The sequence below is a fragment of the Oncorhynchus mykiss genome, chromosome Y (assembly GCF_013265735.2).
Source record: "Oncorhynchus mykiss isolate Arlee chromosome Y, USDA_OmykA_1.1, whole genome shotgun sequence".
Taxonomy (NCBI): Eukaryota; Metazoa; Chordata; class Actinopteri; order Salmoniformes; family Salmonidae; genus Oncorhynchus; species Oncorhynchus mykiss.
Genome location: NC_048593.1, coordinates 36,367,862 through 36,395,370, shown reverse-complemented (window position 1 = coordinate 36,395,370; position 27,509 = coordinate 36,367,862). Strand labels below are relative to the sequence as shown.

General features: G+C 43.2%; 2 protein-coding genes across 4 annotated transcripts; one reads left to right on the top strand and one right to left on the bottom strand.

The window, feature by feature from the left end:
- The first annotated feature begins 600 nt into the window (after positions 1 to 600).
- Positions 601 to 10,103, top strand: bicdl2l (bicaudal-D-related protein 2-like). The gene is made up of 6 exons (XM_021591597.2): positions 601 to 1,360; positions 2,001 to 2,120; positions 3,710 to 3,868; positions 5,122 to 5,213; positions 5,356 to 5,476; positions 6,666 to 10,103. The coding sequence occupies exons 1-6, from the start codon at positions 797 to 799 to the stop codon at positions 6,963 to 6,965; spliced, it is 1,356 nt and encodes a 451-aa protein (XP_021447272.2). The 5' UTR covers positions 601 to 796; the 3' UTR covers positions 6,966 to 10,103.
- A 1,734-nt stretch (positions 10,104 to 11,837) lies between these two features.
- abhd11 (abhydrolase domain containing 11) lies at positions 11,838 to 23,854 on the bottom strand. Of its 3 annotated transcripts, XM_036968274.1 has the most exons (8): positions 23,728 to 23,854; positions 23,295 to 23,480; positions 21,120 to 21,255; positions 20,058 to 20,231; positions 17,982 to 18,152; positions 14,612 to 14,793; positions 13,960 to 14,100; positions 11,838 to 13,839 (listed from the first exon to the last, which is right to left on the bottom strand). In XM_036968274.1, exons 1-7 carry the CDS (start codon positions 23,748 to 23,750, stop codon positions 13,965 to 13,967), a joined length of 1,008 nt encoding a protein of 335 aa, XP_036824169.1. In that variant the 5' UTR covers positions 23,751 to 23,854; the 3' UTR covers positions 11,838 to 13,839; positions 13,960 to 13,964. The 3 variants fall into 3 exon arrangements, with proteins under 3 accessions (XP_036824169.1, XP_021446008.2, XP_036824170.1); XM_021590333.2 differs by having other exon boundaries at positions 11,838 to 14,100; XM_036968275.1 differs by having other exon boundaries at positions 11,838 to 14,100; positions 23,295 to 23,506; positions 23,728 to 23,849.
- Positions 23,855 to 27,509: the final 3,655 nt, after the last annotated feature.

Here is a 27,509-nt window from a genome sequence, read left to right as displayed (position 1 = left end):
AGTGAAAAGCTGTCATTAAGGCAAAGGGTGGCTACTTTGAAGAATCTAAAATATTTTGATTTGATTTGTTTAACACTTTTTTTGTAGTTACTACATGACTCCTTGAGTTCATTATTCTACAATGTAGAAAATAGTAAAAATAAAGAAAAACCCTTGAATGAGTAGGTTTGTCCAAACATTTTACTGGTACTGTATATATATTTTTTTACCAAGTAACACTTCTCAAAAGGCACCGAATTGGTGGAACGACCTCTCTCTTTTGTACTTTCCCTTCCATGTCTTGCCTCTTATCTCTCTTACACACTTGCTCCTCATCCCTTCTGAAAAGGTGCCTGTGTAGCTTGGCGTTGTTATATGATGACAGGGCAGTATAAACAGATAGGTATCGTACGTCATGTCTGTAATCTGTCTCTGATTGTGTAAGGACATCAAAGGTCCATTTCTCTGAATCCCTGACATGTTGACGTGTCCGTATCCAGGCTACCATCACCGTAGCAATAGAAGTTCAAGGGAAAAAAAGGTGAGGGTGCAGCCTCCTCTGACATCACTCAATGACATCACACAAGTTATGTTGGTCCTATTCTGGTTACTCAAAGTTCAGGAAAAACGAGTTGGTAGACATTCTCTGTGTTTTGTTCCCTCCCCTTCTCGCTCTCTCTTTTTCTCTCACTGTCATAGACTCTTCTCACTGCCAGTCATTGTTTTTGTCCCAGTGAGATTGTGAGCTCCTCTCTTCAATTCTTTCTCTCGAACTCTCCTGTTGTCGGTTTGGTGTTTGTGACCCCTCTATTATGCCATGGGAGACCCTGTGCCTTTCTCCATCCTGAACGAGAGACTGAGACCACAGTTGACTGCCATGGAACAACTCTGCTACTCCCTGCACACCCTGGAAGATGGACACCAGCTGGCTGGCATTGTCAGTGGCAGTTCAACCACAAGGTCTACAATACTGAGAGATGAAATACAAACACAGGATGATTCAAGCTCGACCACGACCGAACCAGAGGATGACCCAGAGAAGGAGGATGTGGTCACAGAAAGGTTGACTTCGCTGACCGAAGAGGGGGACAACTGTCATGATCTGTTGACCATGACCAATACCTGCTTGATGCAATCTTTGACCGCAGAAGATGCTGGTCCTGATGGTTCTGGTGAGCTGACCGTGGTCAAGGAGAGTTTGGCCATAGAGAGTGGCGATCCAGGTGTTTTGACCATGGTCAGTGAGGGAGATGGTTCTGATGAGGTCAGTGAGGATAAAAGCCCTTTCAGACGGAGCTACGTAGACCGAACCTTACCGGACCTCATCAGGAGTGGACAACAGCTCGGCAGACGCAGAACATTAGGACCAGTGTCCGACACGGTGAGAGAGTGAGGACGGACAAAAATAAAATGTGTGTGCTGTGCGGCCAAGAAAGTATATTGAATATAATTTGACGCAGTACTTGTTATGGTTTTCAAAGATCTTGGACCAGAACAGATCTTTCACCTCGTTCAGTACAAGTGTGTCATACTCTGCTATAGAATGTTATCAGCTCATAGAGACAGGTTTGATTTGTGGCTGAAGGGAGCATTGTTGTCGCTCGTTGGGCTCTTATCAGTTAGGGGCCTGGTGTATCTGTGTGCGTGTGTAATATGAGCTTTCGCATGCCTATCCAGTACAACAGGATTTGTCTCTGCTGTGTCTCGTCTTCCAGGAATCTGGATTAGCACCGTTTACCACTGTGCCTGAGTTTTTCATGACACCATTTATTCTTAGCTGAAGGTTGTGTGTGTGTGCGCATGGTTAAAGGTAGTGCCTCAGGTGGTGTGTGTGTGTGTTATGCATGTAACACTGGTGGTGTGTGTGTGTTATGCATGTAACACTGGTGGTGTGTGTGTGTGTGTGTGTGTGTTTTGCATGTAACACTGGTGGTGTGTGTCTAGTTGAAAGGAAGAGGAAATTCAGCAACACCTGTAGGAATTTGTTATACGTGCTTCTTTACAAATGTGCTTGTGTGTAGTTGAAGGAAGTGCGTCGGGAGGTGGCGCTGTCAGTGAGACGCAGTCTGAGGCTGAAGGCTCAGGTGGACAAACTACAGGAGGACAGAGACGAACCGGGATGGATCCAACACAGGGAGAAGGTAACACACACACACTTCAAATACAGTCAAGCATAACCATAAATTTGACAGGTAATTTCAAAGGTCATGCAATTGTTGAAACATACAGAAACAAGATCAGTGTTGATGTATAAAGGCTGAATAACAAGAATCACATGACCACAGGGCTTGAACGGAGGCTCTGGAAGTAGACTAACAGGAGTGAATCGTTTCTGTTTCTGTGAAGCACGTCACCTTTAGAAGTCTGTGTTTATGTTGAACTCTTTCCCCTCCCTCCCTCCATCCATCCTTCTCTCACCCCCTCCCTCAGGAAATAAAGCTCTGCCTCGGGTTCTGCTGTGGTACAAGTGGTTGCACAGCCTTTCCTCTATAGGGAGGCTGTGCTCACTGATCCTGTACTTTTTCAAAGTTTTTCTAAGGTTTTAATCAGTAACCGTGGTCAAATAGTTTTCAATGGTGTACTGTCAATTTAGAGCCAGATAGCACAGGATTTTGCTTTGTGCTTGTTTTTCCCAATAGGTAATGTAGTTTTTGTTTTGACTGTGTCATTTGGTTTATTCTGATTGATTGGATGTTCTGGTCCTGAGGCTTCAGTGTATTAGTAGAACCGATTTGTGAACTCAGCCCCAGGACCAGCTGGATGAGGGAAATATTTTCTGGCAATTGCAGGGCTTGGTAAATTATTTGAAGGGGTCACTATATTTTAGATGTTTTCAAAACTTCATTGCTCTTTTTTGAGTTATTATTAGTGGATATTGGCCTAATTCTGCCCTGCATGCATTGTTGTAGTTTTCCTCTGGACATGTACTGTAGGTGTTTGCCCCATTGAGTGAAATCTTGTTTTGCAAGTGGACTCCACACCTCGCTGCCATAAAGTACAATTGATTCAATGATACTTTCAATTAGTTTTAGCCAAACTAGACGAGGTATTTCTATTTGGATTCGTTTTTTAGTGCTTTCTCTCTCAATTCATTCACTGACTCATTTAGGTGTCCAGTTGAGCTTATTTTGAAACCTAAGTAATTGTTGTGTGTGCAGTACTCTGTATATTTTGTACCAATCGAGATCTTCTCTGGAAAATCATTGTTTTAGTGTTTTGGGGATTTACTGCCAAGGCCCAGGTCTGGCATTACTGCTCTAGGTGATGTGCTGTGGGTTTCAGCAGGCACAGGTCATCTGCGAAGAGCAGGCATTTAACCTCTGTATTGTGGAGACCAACAACGGGGCTGAGGATTTTTCTAGAATAGTGGCCAAGCGCGCAGGGCTGAGATTGCAACCCTGGCAAAGGCCAGGCCCCTGGTTAAATAATTTCTTGCCAATTCTGATGCTCCATTTATTGCCAAGGATAAGTGAATTTAAGAAAAATTCCCCAAATTCCAGGGATTAACTTCCTAGTAAACTAACTGACAAATTTGGATTTAGCTAGCTAGCACGATTAAGATTTAAAAAAAAATCTGACTCACTCTGTCAATCTTGTCCTCGATCTTCAGTTGTATAATTTGATTACTTATATTTTGTAGCACATTTTCATTGTGATCTTAACAAACAAGAAGTTATAAAAGTCAGGAGCTGTTCTTCTGCATGAATGCCTTGACTGTTTCTCTCTCTAGGTTACAGAGGAGGTTCAGTCCGTTCTGAGGTTGTTGCTTCCTCTGACAGAAGCAGAGTCCAGCACAGTAGAACCATCTGTTCAGGAGAACAGTCTGGATACAGCGCTGGTCCTGCTGCAGAACGTCGCACGCAAACTAGCTCTCAGCCACACAGCACAGGTGAACCTAAACTAGCTCTCAGCCACACAGCACAAGTTAGGCCAGGGTCCTCAAGGATGCATTTAGTACCTCAGTTTTAAGTGAATGTGACCCAGGCTTGCACTCACACCTCTTAGGTGAGCTTAGATCCCACCCCCACAGGCAAACCCATAGAATACAAAGATGAGTAAATCTGTGCCTATCCAACAGTAGCTCAGAGGCTAACAGTTCATGTCAGGTGAGTTTAGACACCGCCCCTCAGGTGAGCCCCGACTAGTTCAGTTCAGGTATGTGACCTGATGGGTTCAGTTAGCTCAACCTCGTTTCAATGGAATTTTAATTACTCTGTGGCATTTAAATAACTCCCAGGCATAATGCATCACCACATGACTCACATTATTATTATTGGACCATGCTGGTCATTTATGAACATTTGAACATCTTGGCCATGTTCTGTTATAATCTCCACCCGGCACAGCCAGAAGAGGACTGGCCACCCCACATAGCCTGGTTCCTCTCTACGTTTCTTCCTAGGTTTTGGCCTTTCTAGGGAGTTTTTCCTAGCCACCGTGCTTCTACACCTGCATTGCTTGCTGTTTGGGGTTTTAGGCTGGGTTTCTGTACAGCACTTTGAGATATCAGCTGATGTACGAAGGGCTATATATAAATACATTTGATTTGATTTGACTCCCAGGCGTAATGCATCACCACATGACTCCCAGGCGTATTGCATCATCACATGACTCCCAGGCGTATTGCATCACCACATGACTCTCAGGCGTATTGCATCACCACATGACACCCAGGCGTATTGCATCACCACATGACTCCCAGGCATCACCACATGACTCCCAGGCATCACCACATGACTCCCAGGCATCACCACATGACTCCCAGGCATCACCACATGACTCCCAGGCATCACCACATGACTCCCAGGCGTAATGCATCACCACGTGACTCCCAGGCGTAATGCATCACCACATGACTCCCAGGCGTAATGCATCACCACATGACTCCCAGGCGTAATGCATCACCACATGACTCCCAGGCGTAATGCATCACCACATGACTCCCAGGCGTAATGCATCACCACATACACGGAAGGTCAGAATACATCAGCAAAGATTTTATTCCAACTAGCAGAAGAACTGATGTCATCAATAGTAAGAAACACCCTTTTATGTCAATGTATTCCATAACTGTGTGAATATAAATAAAACAAACCTGCCTTTTTTTCTCCCAACCACTCTCTCTTGTTTTGTTTTCCCCAGGATTCCCAGTTCTGGGTTAAAAAAGGGAATGGTATGGATGACAGTGCTGTTCTACAACAGGCACTACGGGACAGAGACGATGCCATGGACAAGTGCGTGTACACACACACACACATACACATTCACAGCAAAGATAAGTGTCAATGTCTCCTCTAAGAGGGAACTGCATTGTTCCTGTAGAAAAATGACACATTGATGTTTTGTTTAGTTTTTTTTCCCCTTCCTGTTGAACAGGAAGAAGGCCATGGAGGCGGAGCTTCTCCGCAGTAAGACAGAGATGATGTTACTGAACAACCAGCTGTTGGAGGCTGTGCAGAAACGACTGGAGCTCTCACTGGAACTAGAGGCCTGGAAGGTATTAAAAGATGGTGGGAGGAGAGAAAGAGAGAGCGAGTCGGAAAAATGGATATGTCTGAGACATACAGTAGCAACGTATGGGCTCAGCTGGGGTTAGGTTACGGTGGAAAACAAGCTCTCACTAATGAGGGACAATGGCAAATTACCCATGGGTTGACACACACGGTATAATGCATCCAGCCGGTACATGTCACCAGCTGGTATCCTAGCATGATAAGGGAGTAATAGAGCCTGGGGCCATCTGGTGGTGAGGGACCAACTTCCTCTAATGGTGCAATATGACATGACATACACTAAAGTGACCAAAAGTATGTGGACACCTGCTCGTCGAACATCTCATTCCAAAATCATGGGCATTAATATAGAGATGGTCCCCCCTCTACTGGTATGACCGCCTCCAGTCTTCGGATCATTGCAGCGGGGACTTGCTTCCATTCAGCCACAAGAGCATTAGTGAGGTCAGGCTTTGATGTTGGGCGATTAGGCCTGGGGGCTTTACTTGACTCGTCGCACTCTAGTGACTCCTTGTGGCGGGCCGGGTGTCTGCAGGCTGACTTCTGTCGTAATTTGAAAGGTGTTTTACACATTGGTGCAGCTGGCTTCCGGGTTAAGTGAGCGTGTGTTAAGAAGCGCGTGAGGACAGACAATTTTTACACACTTCAGCAGTCCCGTTCTGTGAGCTTGGTTGGCCGATCTGTTGTTGCTCCTAGAAGTTTCCACTTCACAATAACAGCACTTACAGTTGACCGGGGCAGCTCTAGCAGGGCAGAAATTTGATGAACTGAAAGGTGGCATCCTATGACGGTGCCATGTTGAAAGTCACTGAGCATTAGTGAGTTAACACACATTTATTTTTTTACCATTACATCACTGGTCAGAATGTGTACCAAGTTTGGTGTCTAAGGCCTCGATCACACCGATAGCCTCATTGTATTTTCGTACACCGGAAGTGCATTCATTTCCAATGGTACGTTGGATTTATCAAATGTATGTATGCGTAGATGGTTTGACAGAACTGGAAGCAAAGTGTGAATGTTGAACCTTTGGTGCACACATATCTTGATGACGTAGGTTTTATCAAAGGTAAAAGATAAACATAAATACAACTGCCATAATGAGAAATAATCCATCAATAGTCTGTTTTTTACCATTAGTCAATAAATATGTCAAATGTATTTCCGTGTCAGGACGACATCCAGAGGATCCTGCAGCAGCAACTCCAGAGCCAGCAGGCAGCAGAACAAGCCCAGAGGAAACCCTCCCGTCTGGGGCTGCTGAGGAGAACTAAAGAACCCCCACACCAGAAGCCAGCCTCCACCCCTGCCCCCTCGCCGGCCCTACAACGCACCCCTGTTACCTGGAGGGACAGGCTGAAGAGGGGGAAGACGGGTCGTCATGGTGACCAGGATGCAGCGCAGGCGTCACCGGTGTCGCGGTCGTCAAGTAGCAGCAGCAGACTCGAGGGGTTTCATACCATAGACTTATAATACAACATGAGAGGGACAAATCATTGCTACTTTATACATTTTTCAAACTGTTGGTTCCTACTGGGAGAGATACATGGATTACACACATTCACAATGAGAATAATTCTCTACTTGAGGAAAACATTCATAGTACATTTGGGTTGTAGAGTCTCTCCAACTGTAATCATTAATTTAACTATAACGCGTGTCTTTGATTAAAGCAATTGAAACGTCCTTCCAAATGCTGAGCGTGCTACTTATTCTAGTCGAGGAGACAAGTACACAGCTAAAAATGAGGGATAAAACAGCCACAATGTCCCAAGGATATCACAACTTCCCATTCTCCTTAACCCATAATATTTACCAAGTGCAGACTAACTGGTATGAGACAAGACATTTGTTTTTATTTCCTTCAATTTTAATATACATCAGTAATACATCATTAAATATTTCTCAATTATTCACCCAATGTATCTCACAACTACATAACATTTCTTGACATTGAATGAACATTACTGTGGCAAAGTTAAAATGCATAGGCCTATCGACAACTGAACGAGAGGATGAAAAGGCATGCTCATAGTAAAATAGACTAAATTACGGTTTGTCAATTTCAACATGAACATAAATAAATTAAACATTTCACCTCATACCTGGGTTAAAATTGGTTCAATTAGTATTGGTTTTTATTTCAAATACTTTAGGTGTGCGCTTGATTGAGCTTGTACAGTGTTAATGGAATAGTCCCAAAAGTGCAAACCCCATCAACCCAGGTTCAATATCTGTAAATCTTTCCCCTAGACACATTCTTGACCAACAGAAAGCCAATATGAACCATGGGGTCTGAGTATGATTGGTACGGGATTGCCTAGCTACTCAATTACAATCTATTTTAGTTAAAACATGGTTAAGCTAGTTCAACACGAACCATTCTGATATCTTTAGTTATTCAAACCTGGCATCCAATGGAGTACACTTTTTGTTTAACTTTCAACTGATCAAAATACTTTCAACTACAAAAATTATAAACACACTAGGACCCTTTTGGGGCTATGAGTTACTGTGATAAAATATAACTGGCAACACGGAGACCAGTCTCAGAGCTGCTGGATAACTGCGGAAACTTGTTACACATTTTACAGAGATGAAAAAGGAGATGAAAACAAACAAAAAAAAGCCTCAGAGGCACAAACACACAGACAGACTGAGCTGCAGTATCACTGATTGTACTTTTCCCCAGACACACAAGCACCAAAACATTTCACTGAAGAACAAACCCGACCACAGTAGAGGAAATCTGATAAGATTAAGGACAATATGAGTTAGATTTTTGCAGCATATCTGACATACCCATGAACACTAAAACATGGCAGACCAATTCTGATCTTTTGCCCAATTATTTGCGAAACATCTGATTGGTCAAACGACATATCAGAATTGGGCTGCCTGTGTAAATGCAGCCTTTGTCTACAGAGTCAAAGTGATTCATATACTTGAATAAATGACCATTGAAACAGACGCTAGTAGATTATCACAAACAGAGTACACAGTTAATTTTTTACAAAATGGCCACTCACAACACAGAAGAGTAGAGAATATTACCCAGAGTGTAGTGTAGAGCATTGGGTTTTCCAACTCCAGTCCGAGAGAGTGAAGGCTTTTGTTCTAACCCTGCACTAAACACACCAGTTTCAAGTAATCAACTATTCATGGTCTTCTGTCTGGAACTTGATTAGTTGAATAAGGGTGTTAGTGTGGGGAGTCAGGACCCACCGTCCTAGGGATCTCCAGAGTGTGTTAGTGTAGGGCTGGAACAAAACCCTGCAGGTCCAGTAGATTCCCCAGGACCAGAGTAGGACCCCCTCTGCTGTAGAGTCTAACCTGGGAGATACAGGAGATAATACAGTACCTGGAAAGATATAGCTTTATTAGCGCTTAAAATGGCATAGAAAGATAGCTATTTAGCCATCTGAATGACATCACACTATAAAAAAGGTCAAACGTGTTACACTACATGTAATCTAGTAGTACGACAAAAAAAATACTGAAATTAATTCCAAAGACTAAGGGTCAGATTTACTAAAGCGTTTGCATCAATTGAAACACCTTTTTCCCCCAGCTGAGGGTAAGATACCAACAAACAAAAACACAGCTTTAACACTAGGCTACACTGTGTGCTTTCACTTAATGTTTTATTCCATTCGGTAACAATCATTTTACCACTTTGTTCTCCTTTCTGGCTAATTCCCACAGGCTTAGTAACATACCGCACACAAAACACACCATGTATAAAAGCGATTGCACACAGCAACACAACAGCCCCGATCTCTCTGGGGAGCCGTAGATGTTCCTTCACTGACATCAGGTGCTAAATCCACGTCAGTTCAGACAGAACCAGAGCACTTATTCATGAGTGCTCATCTAGGATCAGGTTCACCCTTTGTTCATACGTTATTCACTATGATCTAAAAAGGAAAAACTGATCCTAGATCAGCACCCTAATCTATGGTTCAGTGCTGCAGTTGTACTTTACATTCCCTCTGCTTGAGAGGTCCTGTCTTTAGTCCAGACTTCTAATATAAAATAATTAGGGCCCGTATTCATAAAGCATTGTAGGATTAGGAGTGCTGATGTAGGATATGTATATACACACATACATACACTCCCCCCCCCCCCCAGGGGTTGCCTGGCTACCCAAGCACCTTGCTCCAGCCAAACGTTACACCACACCCACGGGTGTAAATTGCTTCATCGCAATGAGTCTAAATTTAAAATTCTAGAACAGAAAAAACATTCTAACCGTTCTGATTGGTCCCAGAAACAGATGGGTTGGGCCAAAGCCAGAACACACACGGTTAAAGCAGAGGTTTGATTAGTTAGAGATAAGCCAATCGCTGATTACAACACCCGTCTTTGACATCACCGCAAACGACTTCAATAGCTAGGTTTCCATCCAATTGGCGACAGATTTTCACATGAATATTTAAAAAATCTGCAGAGATGAGTTTCCATCAAATGGACTTGTGGATAAAAGGCTGTGCGTGATGACGTAGTCCACATAAAAATACCTTTTGCGGATTCACATGTACCCAATAAAAAAGTTAAATGGGTTTCTATGGCACTTTCAACTCCAGGCCTACTGATGGTTTTGTCACAAAATTTTTTTTTGCGTTATATAGCGAATGTGGCCACTCTGGTATTGGCTTGTGTGCTTTAGTCAACAGCTCAGATCAGTGGTCACCAACCTTGGAGTCAAGATCACTTTCGCAGTCAAAATGCAACACGAGATACCGCTCTGGATTATTATTATTATAAATGTAACATTAACCCAATAAAAGCAGTCCTGTAAGACTGAGGTTTGTGCAGTAGGCCTAATATATTTATAATTTATAATTTTTAAAAACTTGAGATTTGATTACAAAATAGATCAGTTGGTGTAGCACGGAGCGGAGCATAGTGTTGAATACATATTTTTAACATATACTCGCTCCTAAAAAGAGCAGCTCTTTGCTGTTTTCTTTGACAGTCTCTCTGTGGCCATGGTTTTACAAGTTATTACATCTAAGTTGGGCTGGTATCAAACTTTGCTATGGCCTGGGGTCGTGGAAGCTCCTTAGGCACTGTGATTTGATATATCAGATTGGCCACCCAAGTAGGCGCACTCGATTTAGCCACAGATCTCCCAGTTTAACTTTTCAGACAACTGAAATGGTTCAAAATGGAAACTTTGCTTACCCGGTGCGCAGGGCTTCTCAAATCAAGTGCACCTCTCGCCAACAGCGCTACATGGATTTAAAAGGAGAGCAAGCCTTTATCACAGCCTTTAACGTTGGATTTTCTACAGAAATGTTTGGTGATCGACTAGGAATGCTTTGAAAATCGACCGGTTCTGAATGATTCAATTATTATGGACTAAAGAGAAAGATCATTTTTATTTTTCAAATGGCAGCCAAACATCGATCATCATGTCACTAGAATAAGACCCTCAATATTTATTGGAAAGCAGCATCAAGCTCATCCCCTTGCACTTTCACCACCATGTGAAGTTCCTCATAACTTATTTCATATGAAGCCTAATAAACTGCATGCTTTCCCGAGTCGCAATGGAAGGACCCCCAGTTCTCGCATCATACATTTTACGACAAAAAGATCCCACCGTGTCTAGCGTATTTTGTTTAGTCTACATTTGGAAAGTTCACTGACAAATTAGCTTTTTCCATCAAGGCTATCGTGGCATTTTTTTTTATCCGACGCTTACTATAAATCGCATTCAAAAAAAGGTTGGATGGAAACATGCCTGGTTAATGATGTCAGTCAGACTGAAGTATGTAGCGAACGATAAGAGCAGCGGAATAATTCAATTTGAGTCATCAGGCAAAAACAGGGGCACACTGATCCTAGATCAGTACTCCTACTCCGAGATGCTTTGTAAATAATGCTTTAGCTGTGCTTTACATTCTCTCCGCTTGGCTCGTCTTTAGGCCAGGCTTCACTTCTCGGCCAGTATTATGAACCAGGGTTCCAACCACAGAACTAGAACGAGATTATATTTCTGTTCTGCCAAGCTCCCTGCTGAATCACCCCTCTAGACTACCCATCCCAGAGACACAGTCTGGCTGCTTTAGAGATCACACCATATTCCCCATACTGTAGGGTTAGAACTGCGATGCATCTCAGGCATTGTCTCAAATTAGACACCCTATTTCCTTGTTGCACTACGTCACGTGTCAAACTCGTTCCACGGAGGGCCACTCCTCCCTTGTACTTGATTGATGAATTAAGGTCATAAATTAGTAAGGAACTCACCTGGTTGTCTAGGTCTTAACCTGCAGACACTAGGCACTCAGTGGAATGAGTTTGACATCCCTGGACTACATAGTGCACTATATTAAGGCTGTTATGACACCCTATTCAATACATAGTGCACTGCTTTTAAAGCTGCAATATGTACATTTTTGGGCAATCTGACCAAATTCACTTAAACATTTAAGTTATAGATCTGTCATTCTTATTGAAAGCAAGTCTAAGAAGTGTTAGATCTGTTCTGTGTGCGCTATTTCTATGCTTCCCGTGATTAAGTTACATTTTTGCATCTTTTACTTTCAGATTTGAACACCAGTTTCAAACAGCTAAGAAATACAATATTTTAGGTTATGGATTATTTCACAGTAGTTTAGATGGTACAATGATTCTCCACACTATACTTTCCTGTTTGTCACAAACTGAAATTAGGCAAGCTATTAGAATTTTTGCAACCAGGAAATGGCACAGCAGTTTCCGAACTAGTGCACTATATGGGATACAGGGTGCCATTTGAGACGTAGCCACATGCATACAGAACATGTCCAGACTAGACTATATAAGACCTGGCTCAAAGCCTTTCTTCAATGCTGATTTACATCAACCTGATTAGAGTAGAATGGTACTGTGCAACAATGACGAGAGGATCTTTGGATTAGTAACTCATACCTAAAAACACTCCCTCATTTAAAAACAAACTGTCAATCTATCTACTTTAAATATAATCTCAACCTCTTACTACCCAACTACCTACTTTTCTTAATATTTACATATCTAGTAAGTACGGTAATACAGGATTTACACAAATCCTTGATTACAACATGGCGGTTAAAGGAGCTATATGTAACTCGTTGTCAATTTCACATGAGATGGTCCGTCTTTTATTGACCAATAAGAAGGCTGCACCATTAGAATGCACATTTTTTGTGAGCCCAATAACCTTTTTTGGGGAACAAAATATGATGAAACACTGTCAGTCCACTATTACTATAGATAAATTAAGGGCATTTTCCATACAGCTCCTTTAAGCGCAAGATAAACAGCATGGAAAGAAAGAGTGAGTTTGGTCCAGGGTTAGCAATATTAGCATTGTCTACTAAGATGGCTGTGCCTCCTCTGGTTTGAAGCTCTACCTATTGGCTGTTTTAAGAGGTGGACCCCAGTGTGAGTGGGCGGAGCCTAACAGGCCTTTCACATTATTCGCACAAGGCGTTTTGCTCAGAGCGAGAACACCACGCACATACGTTGGAAAGGTCAAACAATTATTTGAACTTTGACGAGTGCAGGCAACAGCAGTGACCGACACCCTCAGAGCCCTTTGGAGCGTGTTCTTTTCCGCCATTGGATAACAGTGGCTTTGTGCTGTGCCGTATTAGTGTGAATAATGTTAAAGGCCAGCGGTTGTCCTGTAATTAGGTGGTGGAGGGTGGAGAGGGCTGGAACAGGGTAGGATTAGTAATTAGGTGGTGGAGGGTGGAGAGGGCTGGAGCAGGGTAGGATTAGTAATTAGGTGGTGGTGGGTGGAGAGGGTTGGAGCAGGGTAGGATTAGTAATTAGGTGGTGGAGGGTGGAGAGGGCTGGAACAGGGTAGGATTAGTAATTAGGTGGTGGTGGGTGGAGAGGGTTGGATTAGTGTAGGATTAGTAATTAGGTGGTGGTGGGTGGAGAGGGTTGGAGCAGGATAGGATTAGTAATTAGGTGGTGGAGAGTGTTGGAGCAGGGTAGGATTAGTAATTAGGTGGTGGAGAGGGTTGGAGCAGGGTAGGATTAGTAATTAGGTGGTGGAGAGGGTTGGAGCAGGGTAGGATTAGTAATTAGGTGGTGGAGAGGGTTGGAGCAGGGTAGGATTAGTAATTAGGTGGTGGTGGGTGGAGAGGGTTGGAGCAGGATAGGATTAGTAATTAGGTGGTGGAGAGGGTTGGAGCAGGGTAGGATTAGTAATTAGGTGGTGGAGAGGGTTGGAGCAGGGTAGGATTAGTAATTAGGTGGTGGAGAGGGTTGGAGCAGGGTAGGATCAGTAATTAGGTGGTGGAGAGGGTTGGAGCAGGGTAGGATTAGTAATTAGGTGGTGGTGGGTGGAGAGGGTTGGAGCAGGATAGGATTAGTAATTAGGTGGTGGAGAGGGTTGGAGCAGGGTAGGATTAGTAATTAGGTGGTGGAGAGGGTTGGAGCAGGGTAGGATTAGTAATTAGGTGGTGGAGAGGGTTGGAGCAGGGTAGGTTAGGGCTGCAGGAAGGAGCTGATGGAGCTGATGAAGTCCAGGGGTTTGTCTGCGTGGATCCAGTGGCTGGCGTCTGGGATGTACTGGATGTCTGCACATGGGAACAACCGCTGGATCTCTGGATAGTCCTCAGAACTGAGAGGGGGAGAGAGAGAGCAGAGCAGAGCGAGGAGGGAGCGAGCAGAGCAAGCGAGCAGAGCAAGGAGGGAGCGAGCAGAGCGAGAGAGAGGAGGGCGAGAAAGGAGGGAGCGAGCAGAGCGAGAGAGAGGAGGGCGAGAAAGGAGGGAGAGAGCAGAGCGAGAGAGAATAGGGCGAGAAAGGAGGGCGAGAGCAGAGCGAGGAGGGCGAGAGCAGAGCGAGGAGGGCGAGAGCAGAGCGAGGAGGGCGAGAGCAGAGCGAGGAGGGCGAGAGCAGAGCGAGGAGGGAGAGAGCAGAGCGAGGAGGGAGAGAGCAGAGCGAGGAGGGAGAGAGCAGAGCGAGGAGGGAGAGAGCAGAGCGAGAGAGAAGAGGGAGAAAGTGAGAGAGAGACAAGATGGAAGAGAGAAGAGTCAAAGTAGGGAAACAGAAGACACCAAACCAAATCATAGAAATATTACAAAGCAGTCTTACACCAATGACAGCTATTAAACTGTATGACATCTTATACCTGATGTAGGCAGAACTGGCTCCGCCCAGGAAGAGGGTGGGGCCCTCGTATGTGGTTTCGAAGGTAGGGAAGCTCATGATGTCATCAAGGTGTGCGGCAATGGCGTCCAGATTGACTCTCCAGGCATAGTGTCCGTTCTGCTCCACCAGGTTGGTCAGCAGGAACTGGCGCACTGAGCGCTCCTGAACACAGGAAGGAACAACACCATTACTAAAACAAACTATCACCGGGTATGTCCTCCAAATGCCTTCTCTTTGGTTTCAAAAGAAAAGGCATTTCAATGGGCTGCAATTACAGTATATAATAATGCTTTTTACTCAATTCCAAAGCCCTTTAGATGGGGATTAGTCAACAACCAATTGAAGACCGCTTTATATCCATTTGGTTTCACAATGCATTCATTTATTTTTGGCAGCTAACCGATTTAACTGGTCATGCTGATCGGTCTATAGGTTAATTTGCATAATTTACTGGAATTGCATTTGGGCAATAAAATGGTATGTTTTACATTCACTACTTCATTACAGTAGTTGTATGTTCAATTACATAGCCTTTCAGCTGTCAGACAATTGGGTTGCTACAGTTGTAGTGAGATGATAGTGACAGGTAGTGTGAACCCTGGGTGGTATTAACAGTAGTACTTGTATTTATTAAGGATCCCTATTAGCTGCTGCCTTATGGGTCCCATTAACATAAAGGTAGTTATATACACACACACAACTTAAAATATTACCAGACACTACATTTCATAACACATGGTGTTCCCTCTACTGTCACACAGTTGAAGTCAGAAGTTTACATACACCTTAGCCAAATACATTTAAACTCAGTTTCACAATTCCTGACATTTAATCCTAGTAAAAAATTCCATATTTTAGGTCAGTTAGGATCATCACTTTATTTTAAGAATGTGAAATGTCAGAATAATAGCAGAGAGTGTGATTTATTTCAGCTTTTATTTCTTTCATTAGATTCCCAGTGGGTCAGAAGTTTACATACACTCAATTTGTATTTGGTAGCATTGCCTTTAAATTGTTTAAATTGGGTCAAGCGTGTCGGGTAGCCTTCCATTCCTCCTGACAGAGCTGGTCTAACCGAGTCAGGTTTGTAGACCTTGCTCGCACACTTTTTCAGTTCTGCCCACAAATTTTCTATGGGATTGAGTTTAGGGATTTGTGATGGCCACTCCAGTACCTTGACTTTGTTGTCCTTAAGCCATTTTGCTACAATTTGGGAAGTAGGCTTGAGGTCATTGTCCATTTGGAAGACCCATTTGCGACCAAGCTTTAACTTCCTGACTGATGTCTTGAGATGCTGCTTCAATATATCCACATAATTCTCCTTCCTCATGAAGGCATCTATTTTGTGAAGTGCACCAGTCCCTCCTGCAGCAAAGCACCTCCACAACATGATGCTGCCACCCCCGTACTTCAGCGTTGGGATGGTGTTCTTCAGCTTGCAAGCCTCCCCCTTTCTTCTCCAAACATAACGATGGTCATTATGGCCAAACAGTTCCACTTTTGTTTCATCAGACCAGAGGACATTTCTCCAAAAGTACAGTCTTTGTCCCCATGTGCAGTTGCAAACAGTGGTCTGGCTTTTTTAATGGTGGTTTTGGAGCAATGGCTTCTTCCTTGATGAGCTGCCTTTCAGGTGATGTCGATATAGGACTCGTTTTAATGTTGATATAGATACTTTTGTACCCGTTTCCTCCAGCATCTTCACAAGGTCCTTTGCTGTTGTTCTGTGATTGATTTGCACTTTTCGCACCAAAATACATTCATCTCTAGGATACAGAACGTGTCTCCTTCCTGAGCGGTATGGCGGCTGTGGTCCCATGGTGTTTATACTTGCATACTGTTGTTTGTACAGATGAACGTGGTACCTTCAGCCGTTTGGAAATTGCTCCCAAGGATGAACCAGACATGTGGAGGTCTACAATTTTTCTTCTGAGGTCTGACTTGATTTTCCCACGATGTCAAGCAAAGAGGCACTGAGTTTGAAGGTAAGCCTTGATATACATCCACAGGTACACCTCCAAATGACTCAAATAGCCTATCAGAAGCTTCTAAAGCCATGACATCATTTTCTGGAATTTTCCCAGCTGTTTAAAGGCACAGTCAACTTAGCGTATGTAAACTTCTGACCCACTGGAATTGTGATATAGTGAATTATAAGTGAAATAATCTGTTTGTAAACAATTATTGGAAAAATGACTGTCGTGCACAAAGTAGATGTCCTAACTGACTTGCCAAAACTATAGTTTGTTAACAAGACAAATTGTGGAGTGGTTGAAAATTTGTTTTAATGACTCCAACCTAAGTGTATGTAAACTTCCGACTTCAACTGTATGTACTATGCTTATTGGTCATAGTATGGATGTAGTAACTATGCCAAAAGTTCCCGGATGTCGTACTACATTCGCCAAAATACTAAGTATACAAGCAGTGGACACTATTTCCGTGCTTTTAGGGCGCATAATGCAATTCTTCCGAAAATGGCCGTGGCTTCACAAACCTTTTCAGATTTGAAGAAAATGGCGGAAAATATGCGGCCCAAGTTTAATGAGAGCGGATACAAATTCATTGCTTTAACCAATTACAACAAATGTTAAGAAAATGTTGAGCAATTTAGAAAAGTAATAACTTGGAATGTATTTGAAAAGTTATGTTGACTGACAATTTGTTAGCTACACTGTCCTTTACAGACCGCATAACATATTACAGCAGTATGTACCATATGTTAGCTTGCTACCTAATGTTAGTTGGCTACTAAAACGTCGAACTTGCAAGTATATTAACAACATGCTAACTATCCAACATTTATTGACTTAATTATTCACGTCATTCTTCGCTAAGCGGGATAGCTGTTGTGCGTTCAATGGACATTGTTAATTCAGTGCATTCGTAAATTCACTCCGACTATCTACTCCGATTTCAGAGCACTCGAGTCTGATTGTGCCAGAAAGCTGGGATCAACCCTACTCCTCGGCCAGAGTGTCCAGTGTGCGCTCTGAACGCTCAGAGAACAAAACTCTCTGAAATTACAAACGCCCAGAGCGCACGCTGGCACTCCAGATTGTTAATTCAAACACACCCAAAGTCATAAGATGTTAGAGTAATATATTACTAGCTAGACAAGCTAGCAAGAGGTTTCATAGCAACAATCAACATCAGGTAGATAGGCGTAGCGCTAGTACGCTCAACTGAAAGGATAAGTTTACAGTATACTAAAATGAACTAATCGTATATAGTCATTAAGTATGTAGTATACAGTATGGATATTCGAACACAGCTCTGATGTTAATAACAGTAGTGTGAACCCTGGTGGTAATAACAGTAGTGATAGCCAGTGAGGAGCTTGCCCTAACCTTGACCAGTTTGCGTAGCTGGTCCTCGGCCATGCGGCGGGCTGTCGAGCGAGGGATGTCGCTAGAGATCTTCACATCCTTCATGGCCTGGATGTAGGAGTGGAAGTTGGTACGGGTGGTGGTCTGGGCTGGACTGATGTCCACCACCACCAACCTCTCCACCAGGCCAGGCTACCGGTGAGATATGAGGAAAGGAAGGAGAAGGGGGTGATTGACGGGAGGGGTAGAGCGATGAAGAGACAGGTAGAAGGAGGGAGAGAACAGAGGTAGAAGAGCAGAGGAAATGAGAACTGAAAAAAAGTGTGACCACTTCAGTTTCTAAAATCTTCTTAAGAGGCGTAGTGTAGAAGTAAATTAACCCACAAATGTGAATATCATTATATACCGTATACAGTGAATTGAGAGTATTCATACAGACTTTTTCCCAACATTGTTACGTTACAGCCTTACTCTAAAATTGATCGTGTTTCCACAATCAACACCCCATAATGACAAAACGAAAACAGGTTTAGACATTTTTGCAAACTTAAATCAAACAGAAATACCTTATTTACATAAGTATTTAGACCCATTGCTATGAGACTCAAAATTGATTTCAGGTGCATCCTGTTTCCATTGATCATCCTTGAGATATACATCTACAACTTGATTCAATTGATTGGATATGATTTAGAAAGGTACACACCTGTCTATATAAAAGTCCCACTGTTGACAGTGCAAAAACCAAGCCATGAGGTTGAAGGAATTGTCCATAGAGCTCCGAGACAGATCTGGGGAAGGGTACCAAAACATTTCTGCAGCATTGAAGGTTCCCAAGAAAACAGTGGCCTCCATAATTCTTAAATGGAAGAAGTTTTGAATCACCAAGACTCTTCCTAGTGCTGGCTGCCCGGCCAAACTGAGCAATCAGGGGAGAAGGGCCTTCGTCAGGGAGGTGACCAAAAACCTGATGATCACTGACAGAGCTCCAGAATTCCTCCGTGGAGATGGGAGAAACTTCCAGAAGGACAAACATCTCTGCAGCACTCAACCAATCAAGCCTTTATGGTAGAGTGGCCAGACGGAAGCCACTCTTCAGTAAAAGGCACATGACAGGCTGCTTGGAGTTTGCCAAAAGGCACCTAAAGGACTCTGACCACGAGAAACAAGATTCTCTGGTCTGATGAAACCAAAATGTAACTCTTTAGCCTGAATGCCAAGCATCACGTCTGGAGGAAACGTGGCACCATCCCCATGGTGAAGCACGGTGGTGGCAGCATCATGCTGTGAAGTTGTTTTTCAGCGGCAGGGACTGGGAGACTAGTCAGGATCGAGGGAAAGATGAACGGAGCAAAGTACAAAGAGATCCTTGATGAAACCTGCTCCAAAGTGCTCAGGACCTCAGAAAGGTCATCTTCTAAGAGAATGCAGGAGTGGCTTCGGAACAAGTCTCTGAATGTCCTTGTGTGGCCCAGCCAGAGCCCGGATTTGAACCCGATCGAACATCTCTGGAGAGCCCTGAAAATAGTTGTGTAGCGACTCTCCCCATCCAACCTGACAGAGCTTGAGAGGATGTGCAGAGAAGAACGGGAGAAACTCTCCAAATACAGGTGCGCCAAGCTTGTAGTGTCATGCCCAAGAAGACTCAAGACTTTAAATCGCTGCCAAAGTTGCTTCAGCGAACTGAGTAAAGCTCCTGAATATTTATGTAAATGTGTATTTCATTTTTTTTTGCATAGAAAAAATATATTTTTAGAAATGTTTGCAAATGTAGTTTAGCTTTGTCAGTATGAGGTACCGTGTGTAGATTGATGAGGAATAAGGCTGTAACGTAAAAAAAGGGGTCTGAATACTTTCCGAATGCACTGCATATCCGAAATGACTGCGTTTTCGTGAATTTGATGATATAATCTAAAAGTGCATTCAAAAGAAGTATTGGGACTGTAAGGAAGGCGAGATGGTCAGTCACTTTCCCATGGTACAGTGTAGCAGTAATCATTGCAGGTTTCTAATGTAATTAGTGCAGCTTCAAGCGGCACAGAGACCACAGTGTAGTAAGGATTCATATTGATGTTCCGGGGTCGTTCGTTTGTTCACCTGCGACAGGGCTGTAGTCATGGCGACCTTGCCCCCCATGCTGTGGCCAATCAGGACGCACTTCCCGATGTGCAGCTGGGCGAGCAAGTGCGTCAAGTCATTGGTCATCGCCTCATAGGTCAGATCGGTGCTGTGTGTGCTGGTACCGTGGTTACGGGCGTCGACCGTCAGCACCTGACTGGACAAAGGACAGTTAGGACACTAGGGAGGGGTGGAGAGGAGGGAGATGGAGGGGTGGAGAGGAGGGAAGGCACAGGGCTATAGGCTAGATAGAAGACTACAGTTCAGTCCTTCGTGATCACTCATTGAAAGGAAGAACAGTAGGGATTCATTGGGGTGAGAGGAGAGGGAGAGTAGGGTGGGCGTAGGGGGAGATTAGGGTGAGAGGAGAGGGAGAGTAGGGTGAGAGGAGAGGGAGAGTAGGGTGAGAGGAGAGGGAGAGTAGGATGAGAGGAGAGGGAGAGTAGGGTGGGAGGAGAGGGAGAGTAGGGTGGGAGGAGGGTACAGGCCATAATCCTGCTGGTATTCATTTCTCACTGGCACTTAACTGCATTACGGTCACTGATTGTAACACATATCTGGTTTCACAACCCTCAACAAATAGAAAGCATGAATAAAACAGCCACCCTCGAAGACCCGAGTTGTGCATAACTGGCTGTATGTGAGAGAATAACTGAGCCTTATCAGCATGGCTTCAGATAAATCAGAATTTTGTATATAGAATTGATTATTTACCCGGTTGTTTAGAGAGAAAGATATGTTGAGACCAAGGCATACACAGCCTAGTGTATTCCCCCACCTCACGTGTTAGCCATCCCGGATTTACAGTCTTTAATATTAACATGCGTTGCTCTTTGTGGTAAATAATTGTACATTTACATAGAGGAGCAATAAGAGTTAAGTGCCTTGCTCAACAGCACATTGTCCAAATTTTACACCTAGTCTCTGGGATTCGAACTAGCATCCTTTCAGTTACCTGCACAACGCTCTTAACCACCAGGCTACCTGCCGCCCATGTAATATTTTTGAAACTGTTGTCTGCCTTGTGAGACTATGCGTTACCTTTCGGCCTGTCCTCTGCACCAGGGACTTGGCTATAGAGTGGAAGTTGGACTTGCTGCCAAACAGCCCATGGAGGAACACCAGGGGGGTGCCGTCCCCTGTGCCGTCAAACACGTCATAGGTTAGGTTCACAGGGCTGCAACAGACAATAGAATAACACATTGTTAGAGTTAACATACTTTTTTTGTGTATGTAAATGCTTTCAAAATGTGTGGATTCGGCTATTTCAGCAATACCAGTTGCTGACAGGTGTATAAAATCGAGCACACAGCCATGCAATCTACATAGAGAAATATTTGCAGTATAATTAATTTACTGAAGAGCTCAAAGACTATCAATGTGGCACTGTCATAGGATGCCACCTTTCCAACAAGTCAGTTCGTCAAATTTCTGCCCTGGTCAACTAAGCGCTGTTATTGTGAAGTGGAACTGTCTAGGAGCAACAATGACTCAGCTGCGAAGTGGTAGGCCACACAAGCTCACAGAACAGGACTGTCTAGTCCTGAAGCGCATAGCTCGTCTGTCCTCGGCTGCAACACTCACTACCAAGTTCCAAACTGCCTCTGGAAGCAATGCAGCACAATAACTGTTCTTCGGGAGCTTCATCAAATGGGTTTCCATGACCGAGCAGCTGCACAGAAGCCTAAGATAACCATACACAATGCCAAGCGTCGGTTGGAGTGGTGTAAAGCTCGCCGCCATTGGACTCTGGAGCAGTGGAAACGCGTTCTCTGGCTTAATGTACAAATTACCTCGACTAACCTGTACCCCTGCACATTGACTCGTTACCCCCTGTATAAAGCCTCATTGTTGTTATTTTATTGTGTTACTCTTTATTATTTTTACTTTAGTTTATTTGGTAAATATTTTCTTAACTCTTCTTGAACTGCACTGTTGGCTTGTAAGTAAGCATTTCATGTGACAAATCACACTTCATTATCTGGCAGGCCGATGTATGAATCTGAGTTTGGCGGTTGTCAGGAGAACGCTACCTGCCCCAATACATAGAGCCAACTGTAAAGTTTGGCGGAGGAGGAATAATGGACTTGGGCTGTATTTCATGATTCGGACTAAGCCCCTTAGTTCCAGTGAAGGGAAATCTTAACGCTACAGCACACAATGATATTCTAGACGATTGTGTGCTTCAACTTTGTGGCAACAGTTTGGGGATGGCCCTTTCCTGTTTTAGCATGACAATGCTCCTGCGCACAAAGCGAGGTCCATACAGAAATGGTTTGTCAAGATCAGTGTGGAAGAACTTGATTGGCCTGCACAGAGCTCTGACCTCAACCCCATCGAACAACTTAGGGATGAATTGGAATGCTGACTGCGAGCAACGTCGGTGTCCTACCTCTAATACTTTTGTGGCTGAATGGAAGAAAGTCCCAAACATCTAGTAGAAAGCCTTCCCAGAAGAGTGGAGGCTATTATAGCAGCAAAGGGAGGGACCAACTTCATATTAATGCCCATGATTTTGGAATGAGATGTTCGACGAGCAGATGTCCACATACTTTCGGTCATGTCGTGTATTTGATAACAAAATAACTATCTTCACAGGGGTGCAACAGAGGAAAGAGACAATGACGTTAATGAATTGTTAACGTATCCTTGGTAATGAATTCGGCTTAGAAATGTAGTAAACAAAACAAGTAACTGACTGTGTCAACATGATATTCTCATTCAACGATGTAACTGATTTACCATAACGTTACATTGCTAACCTAGGACAGTTAAACAAACACTGAGTAGGGCCGGGGTCATTGTTGGAATGCTGGCCTAGCTGGTTAGCTAGCTAGATAAAATGCTAGTAAAATATTGGGCTTTAGATTTGACAACACACAATACAATAAATGCAAGCAACATCGGATGGGCACACATTGCTTGTCATACAACAGAAAATGTAGAAATATATTAATTTAGTCCACAACCAAGTGTACTGCTAACGTTAGTTAGCTAACTACCATTAGCTATCCATCTAAATAAAATACCCTAGCTACCCCTAAATAACACAAACATACACAAATAAAGATCGATGATAACCAATTTATCCTATAATGTTGTTATTCGGTGCATTTACATGAAAATTACGTAGCTAAAGAAGATAGCTAGCTAGAATGTGAACTCGCTGTCAATTTATTGCCTGGACTGTAGCAAGTAGAGGGCATTTAACGTTACCTGGTCGAGCCAACCGCCCGAGTCATCCGCAGCACGCCACCGCTGAAATCCTGCTGTCCGGTTACAAACCGACATGTTGCCCGTCCGCAGAGAAGTCCTCTCGAGAGTAAGCGACAGAAAACACTCATGACAAGGTAGGCTCGTTGAATTTTCTTCCAGGCTGACCGACAACATACGCTTTCTATTCTGCAGATCTGCAAATCATTCTCTGACTGACATTAGAAGAGAATGAGTCGTCACTAGTTACCACAGCCACAAAGTCATAAACCCCGCCCATTTTTTTAAATTACAATTTTCACTTCTTAAAATGTAACCCTAACATTAACCACATCTTAATACTACCCTTAAATTAGCAGCGAGATGGTCAACCTCAAAGACTTTCCTACTACCCCAATAAGCTAATAACATTAGTTATATATCCAAGGCATCTTACCTGCCTCCACTAGTAAGGCACATTGATTTACATTTTTTATTTATTTAACTAGGCAAGTCAGTTAAGAACAACAAAAAAATGTCATACACTTTTACGACACAGCCCAGGTTGACTTTGTGTCTGTGTTATCTAGTGGAAACTAAGTGTGGGAGGAGCTGAATTGGCCTAAACTGACGCTTTCGTCATGACGCAAAACGCAGGTCTGGGCTGACGTGAACGTTCAGTTGTCAGCACGTAACACATGTTGACGAGCAGATGGCGCCAGATCATAACAACGAATCAATCAATCAAACAACACATAAATTACATTTTCATTTTTGTCAATCTCATCTACTAGCGTCGTGCGACTTACATTAAACTGAAGTAGATACAAGTTAAAACAACCATATATCACAGTCATTGCAATGCACACATTTCCTCTGCAAAAGCAGCTAATGAAAACGATTGACAAAAAAAACAAAAAAACATTCATACCCCTTGATTTATTCCACATTTTGTCACATTACAGCCTGAATTCAAAAAGGATATTGGTTCGAATCCAAGCTGTATCACTATCCGGCCGTGATTGGGCGACCCATAGAGCGGAGCACAATTGGCCCAGCTTTGGCCGTCATTGTAAATAAGAATTTGTTCTTAACTGACTTGCCTAATTAAATAAATAAAAAATGTACTAGTGGAGGCAGGTAAGATGCCTTGGATATATACAAATTGTCATTAGCTTATTGGGGTAGGATGAAAGTCTTTGAGGTTGACCTTCCTGCTGCAACTGTTCTAGATGACTGTTGGGAATATACTAGTAGACAAGGTAGTGGTTTTGGTTGGAAAGCTTGCTGATGAGCGTGGTATGGGAGAATTGGAGGTTAGCCCTACTGTGGTGGTAGGGGATGTTTCTGCATGGTTACTCCCAGATCCTGTTGTTGATCTAACCTTGGTAGAGAAAAGGAAACATTGGTCAGTAGTCCGTGATATAGGGAAACTGGTTGGCAATTACATTGGTAGAAGGTTTTATGCATTTTTTACCAAGATAGTGGGCGCACAGGAGCAGGCGTTTGTTTATGTTCCTGAATTTGATGTGCAGATATGTAGAACACTAACAGATGAACTGTCAGTATACTCAGTTGAACTGTTGGTGATAATAGTTGCCCTTCAGTGGGTAGAGGACGTACAACCTGTTAGAATTATAGTATGCTCAGATTCTCTGTCTGTATTGAATAGTTTATCATCTGGTAAATCTAATATGAGTCACCTGCTATTGGAGCTATTCAAGTTATTATGGAGAATTGAGAGACTGAGTGTAGTAGTGAGATTCTGCTGGGTCCCAGCCCATTAATGTGTGGAAGGGAATGAAAATGTGGACCAGTTAGCCAAAAGAGCTAAGATTTATTTGATATTAATGTTCCACTGGGTAGAGGTGAGGCCAAATGTAAGATCAGAGCCATTTTGACAGATGTGTGGCAGAAGAGATGGGAATCTGAGCATTTATATGCCGTCCAAAGAAAGGTTAGTGGACCAAGATTCAAAGGTCAGATGAGGAAGGAAGAGGTGGTGTTTGATCGATTGCTCCTAGGAAATTGTACATTGAACTTTTCATTACATCTGGTTGGCTACCATGTGAAAGGTTTTTGTCTAGAGTGTATGTTCAAGGAAATGGTGGAACATATTTTATATTGTTTTAAGTATGTTGAGAGGAAAGATTGAAATGTTAGGTACTTGGGGTTGGGGGTGTTTGGAAAAGATTTTGGGGTTGGGGGAGGGTCTATTAGATGTTAGTAGGGCTCTTTTTTATTTCCTCAGAAGTACTGAGTTAGGTGGGAGGATTTAGAAATGTGGAGCTAATGTTGTAACCCATGATTTACCATACAGTCCAGCACAGTAGGTGGAGTCATGCACCTTTAACGTTCATTTGCGGACCACCATTATATCATAGAAGAACTGCATGTCAAAGCAGAAGCTATACCATGAAGTCCAAGGAACTGTCCATATAATGGCAAGATAGAATTTTGATGAGGCATATATCTGGGGAAGGGTATAATTGTTTGTTGTTGTGTTGACTGTGTCCAAGAGCATAGTGGTCTCCATAATTGGGAAATTGAAAAAATATGGAACTGCCTACAGCTGGCCGTCAGACCAAACTGAGCAACCGGGCAAGAAGGATCTTGGTCAGGGAGGTGCCCAAGAACTCAACGACCTCTCTGGTAGAACTACAGGGGTCTTTGGCTGAGATTGGAGACCCTGCCAGTCTCTACAGCTCTTCACCAATTTGGGCTTTATGGGAGAGTGGCCAGGCCAGCTACTCCTGAGAAAAAGGCACATGACGGCACGCCTGGAGTTTGCAAAAAGGCATGTGAAAGACTCTGAGATAATAAGGCCAAGGTTCTGTGGTCTGATGAGACAAATTTAACTATTTGACCTGAAGGCAAAGCACTTAAGTCTGGAAAAAAAACAGACACAGCTCATCACCCATCTAACACCGTGAAGCATGGGGGTGGCAGCATCATGCTAAATGGATGCTTTTCAGTGCAGGGACTGGGAGACTGGTAAGGATAGACAAAACAATGAATGGAGACAAATACAAGCAAATCCTACATTAGAACCTAGTTCAAGGTGTAAACTACCTTAGACTGGGTTGAAGATTTACATTTCAACAGGACAATGACCCCAAACATACAGCCAAAGCAATGCTGGAATGGCTTCAGAACAAGAATGTGAAAGTCCTTGAGTGGCCCAACCAAAGCCCAGACGTTAATCTCATTGAACATTTGTGGAAAGACTTGAAGATTGCTGTTCACCACTGCTCCCCATCTAATTTAACAGAGCATGAGAAAATCTGCAAGGAAGAATGGGAGAAAATCCCCAAATCCAAATGTTCAAAGCTGATACAGACATACCCAAGACGTCTCAAAGCTGTAATCACCTGCAAAGGCGTTTCTACAAAGTACTGACTCAGGGATGTGAATACTTACAGTACCAGTCAAAAGTTTGGACACCTACTCATTCAAGGGTTTTTCTTTATTTGTACTATTTTCTATTGTACATGATTCCATATGTGTTATTTGATAGTTTTGATGTCTTCACTATTATTCTACAATGTAGAAAATAGTAAAAATAAAGACAAATCCTGGAATGAGTAGTTGGCTGGTACTGAATTTAAATGAGTTATTTCTGTATTTCATTTTCAATACATTTGCAAACATTTCTAAAAACATGTTTTGACTTTGCCATTATTGGGGTATTGTGTGTAGATGGGTGAGGAAAAAACATATATTTAATCCGTTTAGAATTCAGGCTGTAACACAACAAAATATGGAAAAAGTCAAGGGGTATGAATACTTTCTGAACGCACTGATCTATTCAATGATCTCAGCCAACAGTGGCTGAGATCATTGAATAGATCATTGGGCTCCAGAGTGGCGCGGCAGTCTTAGGCACTGCATCTCAGTGCTTGAGGCGTCACTACAGGCAACCTGGTTCCAATCCAGGCTGTATCACAACCGGTCGTGATTGGGAGTCCCATAGGGCGGCGCACGATTGTCCCAGCGTCCTCCTAGTTTGGCCAGGGTTAGCAGTCGTTGTAAATAAGAATTTGTTCTTAACTGACTTGCCTGGTTAGATAAAGGTTAAATAAAAAATAAAAACAATTTAAACAATTGAAGCTACAGTTTGTGAGAGGCAGGCCAGGCAGAACTACAGTATGTAGTAGGCCTATCTACCATCATCAGTTGTAGTATAGCCTAGGCCCTAAACAAGACTAATCTCGTCCACCAGCGGGCACTCTTTCTACA